Source organism: Myotis davidii, unplaced genomic scaffold (genome assembly GCF_000327345.1).
Source record: "Myotis davidii unplaced genomic scaffold, ASM32734v1 scaffold616, whole genome shotgun sequence".
Lineage (NCBI taxonomy): Eukaryota > Metazoa > Chordata > Mammalia > Chiroptera > Vespertilionidae > Myotis > Myotis davidii.
Genome location: NW_006291965.1, coordinates 4,133,673 through 4,136,945, shown reverse-complemented (window position 1 = coordinate 4,136,945; position 3,273 = coordinate 4,133,673). Strand labels below are relative to the sequence as shown.

The 3,273-nt window shown below is 44.1% G+C and overlaps 1 protein-coding gene across 1 annotated transcript in view; it reads right to left on the bottom strand.

Annotated features, from left to right (window-relative positions):
• Positions 1-3,273, bottom strand: part of DMRT1 (doublesex and mab-3 related transcription factor 1) — a 92,280-nt gene that overhangs the window by 87,204 nt on the left and 1,803 nt on the right. Inside the window, exon 3 of the mRNA XM_006765310.2 lies at positions 20-168. Within this exon, the coding sequence (XP_006765373.1) occupies positions 20-168 (149 nt within the window). The remainder of the gene's footprint in view (positions 1-19; positions 169-3,273) is intronic.

The window sequence follows — 3,273 nt, the reverse complement described above, 5'->3', positions numbered from 1 at the left end:
CAGCGGGGGCGGCGGGGGCGGGGGCGCGGAGCTGCCGCTCTCGGCCATCAGGCACGCGTTGCCGCCGTTGTTCTCTCTCTTGACCAGCAGCTCGGTCGCAGTGGGCAGCGGGATGGGGTGGCTGATGCCCAGTTCCTCCTCTTGGGCCTGCTGCCTTCTCAGGGCCACCTGAAAGCACAGGGCAGCAGGTCACCACGTGCATCACCCGCGCAGCTTTGAGAAAAAACGCTGAAGCCGCTCCCCCCCAGGCCGCCCGATTCAGCAGCTCCAGGCTGAGGGCTGAGCAGCTCCCGCTGCCAGGGAACTGCGATGAGCAGCCAAAGCTGAGAAATGGGTTAGAGCCAGTGTCTGGCCCACAGTAGGCGCTCAAAACAATGTTCGGTAAATGAGTTAGCATGTACAGAAGGAGGAAATAGGTTGGCTAGGGAGAACCCGGAAGAACGGTAGTCAGCCCCGCAGAGGTGTTGGATCTGAGAAGTCTGCACTCCAATGTTAGACAGGCAGGGGAATGGGATCTTCTTCGCTCCACAAATCTGTAACAGGCCACTCTGCGGGGAACGGCGACCAGCAAGCTACAGCGAGACTAGATTAGATCCCAGGTACTCACTGTTTTAAAGGAGAAACAAGCCCTGGCTGGACGGGTGGCTCAGCTGGTTGGACATCACCCTGTGCACCCAAAGGTTGCATGTTCAACTCCCCGTCAGGGCACACTCCTAGCTTCCAGTTGCATCTCAGGCCTGGGTGTATAGGAGGCATCTCTCTCCACCTCTCTCTCTCATAGAAGGCATCTCTCTTTCTCTCTCCCTCCCTCCTCCTCTCTCTAAAAATCAATAAAAATACAACCTTGGGTGAGAATTTTAAAAAATAAATAAATAAACAAACAAACTCTTAAAAGGAGAAACAGGAGGCAAGCAAAATGCAACTCAAGACAGATTGCAGAATGTGGCAAACACCACAGGAGAGGCACACACCAGTCCTACATTCAGAGCCAGGAACGCCTTCAAGTGTAAGAATCACCAGAGGTGGTACTGGATCAGAGTCTTGAGTATTAGATGGACTAGGACTTGGACAGGTAAGGATGAAGGGGCAGAGCAAGGGAAGCAGGTGGGCAGGAAAGTCAGGCTGCTGGTGACAGCCTTCAGAGCCTGGGGTGGAGGGGAGGGAGCATGTGGAGAAGTAAGGGGAAGAGGGGGAAAGGGCTGGAAGCTGGTATTGAAGCCCCTGGAGAAGGGAGAGGCCCGGAGGTGGAGAGAAAGCGAGGGGAAGGTGGAATTCCAGGCAGGAAAGGGGGAGATGGAAGCAGGAAGGAGGAGATAGAAGGGACCTAACATCAGGCACTCCTGCCCGGCCAGTGTGGCTCAGTGGTTGAGCATCCACCCAGGAACCAGAATTTGCTAGTTGGATTCCCAATCAGGGTACATGCTGGGGTTGTGGGCTCCCTCCCCAGTGGGGGGCGAGCAGGAGGCAGCCAACCAATGATTCTTTCTCATCATTGATGTTTCTCTCTCTCCCTCCCTCTTCCTTCCTCTCTGAAATCAATAAAAATATATTTTAAAAAAATAAACTCCTCATAGCCCCTCTTCAATTTATCTTCTTTTAAATAACATTATTAAAGGTAGAAAAAAAGAGGTGTAAAGAAAATAAACTGCATTTTGGCTGACCACATGTAACAAAAAAAGAGACTTTCTGTTGAAATTGACTCTTGGTGATAATGAAATGAGAACGCACCTGCACCTCGGAGTCCCAAAGACAAGCCAAAGTTGAAATCAAAATGGTAAACTGGTTTGCTTTGGATTTTTTTTTAAATGGCAAACTGGAAGCACAACTACAATTTATATTTTGTTTTAGGAAAATTGTAGTCCAAATTCAGAAAGCTGATTAATTTGGAAGCAATTTTACTCATTATAAGAGGAGTTTTCAACTTATAAAAGAATCCTTAAATAATTAAGATTAAATAATTATGCTTAAATTTTGGACTTTCTATTATTAACCATGAGATTTTAAAACAGAATATTAAAGATCTGATCATAAATAATAAAAAATACCCACAAACCTGTGCAGTATGCCTATGCCTATACCTTGATTTACACAAATCCCATTCATGCACAAAACATACAAAATATTCCATAAACTAAAGACACTTTTACAAAGACCTCCCAAGGGTTCTTAGGAAATGTTATTTAAACAGGGAAGGTGAGGCAACTGACTTAAAAAACAAACAAACATGCAATTAATCAGAGTCATATCTAAAATCAATTTCAAATTATTTTAGGACTGAAAAAAAAAAGCTGTTACATGGATTTGAAAGGTTTCATCACAACACCTGCCTTCTGATGGGGAAAACACCCAAGTTTCACATTTTCATAAAAGTAATCCTGAGTTGCTTTTGCTTTTAACATAACAAACAGCCCTCTCCCAAGTTAGTGCCCCTACAATAAAGCTTGTTCAAAATGAATATTTTTATTATATTTTTAGGAAAATTCCCCTCCCAAGCATACTCTCCACACTATTTAAGTCAACGACTACGTGTTCAGAATATTTTTCTGCCTACAAACACAAGCTAAATGTTCCTAAGGTGTGTTTTTTTCCCAATGAGTTCATTGTGATGCATTTGAACGCGACACTCAGTTTACTCATTTCATCCACTGTAGATTAAGCTAAAAATCTAGAGAGAAACCAAGAAAAAACAACCTGCATTTCCATGACTGCACTCAGAATCTATGAAGCCAAAATAGATCTATTTTAAAAATCATTTTTCTAAAAAAAGGATATACATAAAAGTATAATCTTTACGCATTTGTGCAGTCCTGTTCAACGCGCTCAACTAAAACATTTTCAATGGAGGATATTTACACATTCCTCCCCAAAAGTAGCACATCGTTGGTAAATATCTTGGGTATCTATCTTTTCTTTTAAAATAACCTGTCTTAAAAGATAAAAAGTTTTTAGCTGGGGAAAAAAGTTTTTATTCTCTTCTAAAAATCCTTTTAGGATACCGAAGACATTAACTATTTCCGTTACGAAGTTAAATTACTGTCGTGCTTTTGCCGTTTTAAAAGAAAATAAAGCACGAACGACAGACAAAACTTCAACCCCTAGCGCTTCCTCCGCCGCGCATATTTTTAAAGGAATTCTGGAGTGCGTTTTAAAAGGGAACACAAAGCAATTCGTAGTTGAGTAAGTTGGGTCGGGACAGCACACGGGACGACGCGGTAAAGGTGCCGGTCGCGGCGCCCAAAATGGCTGAGGCGCCGCGGGCCACGCGGAGCGAAG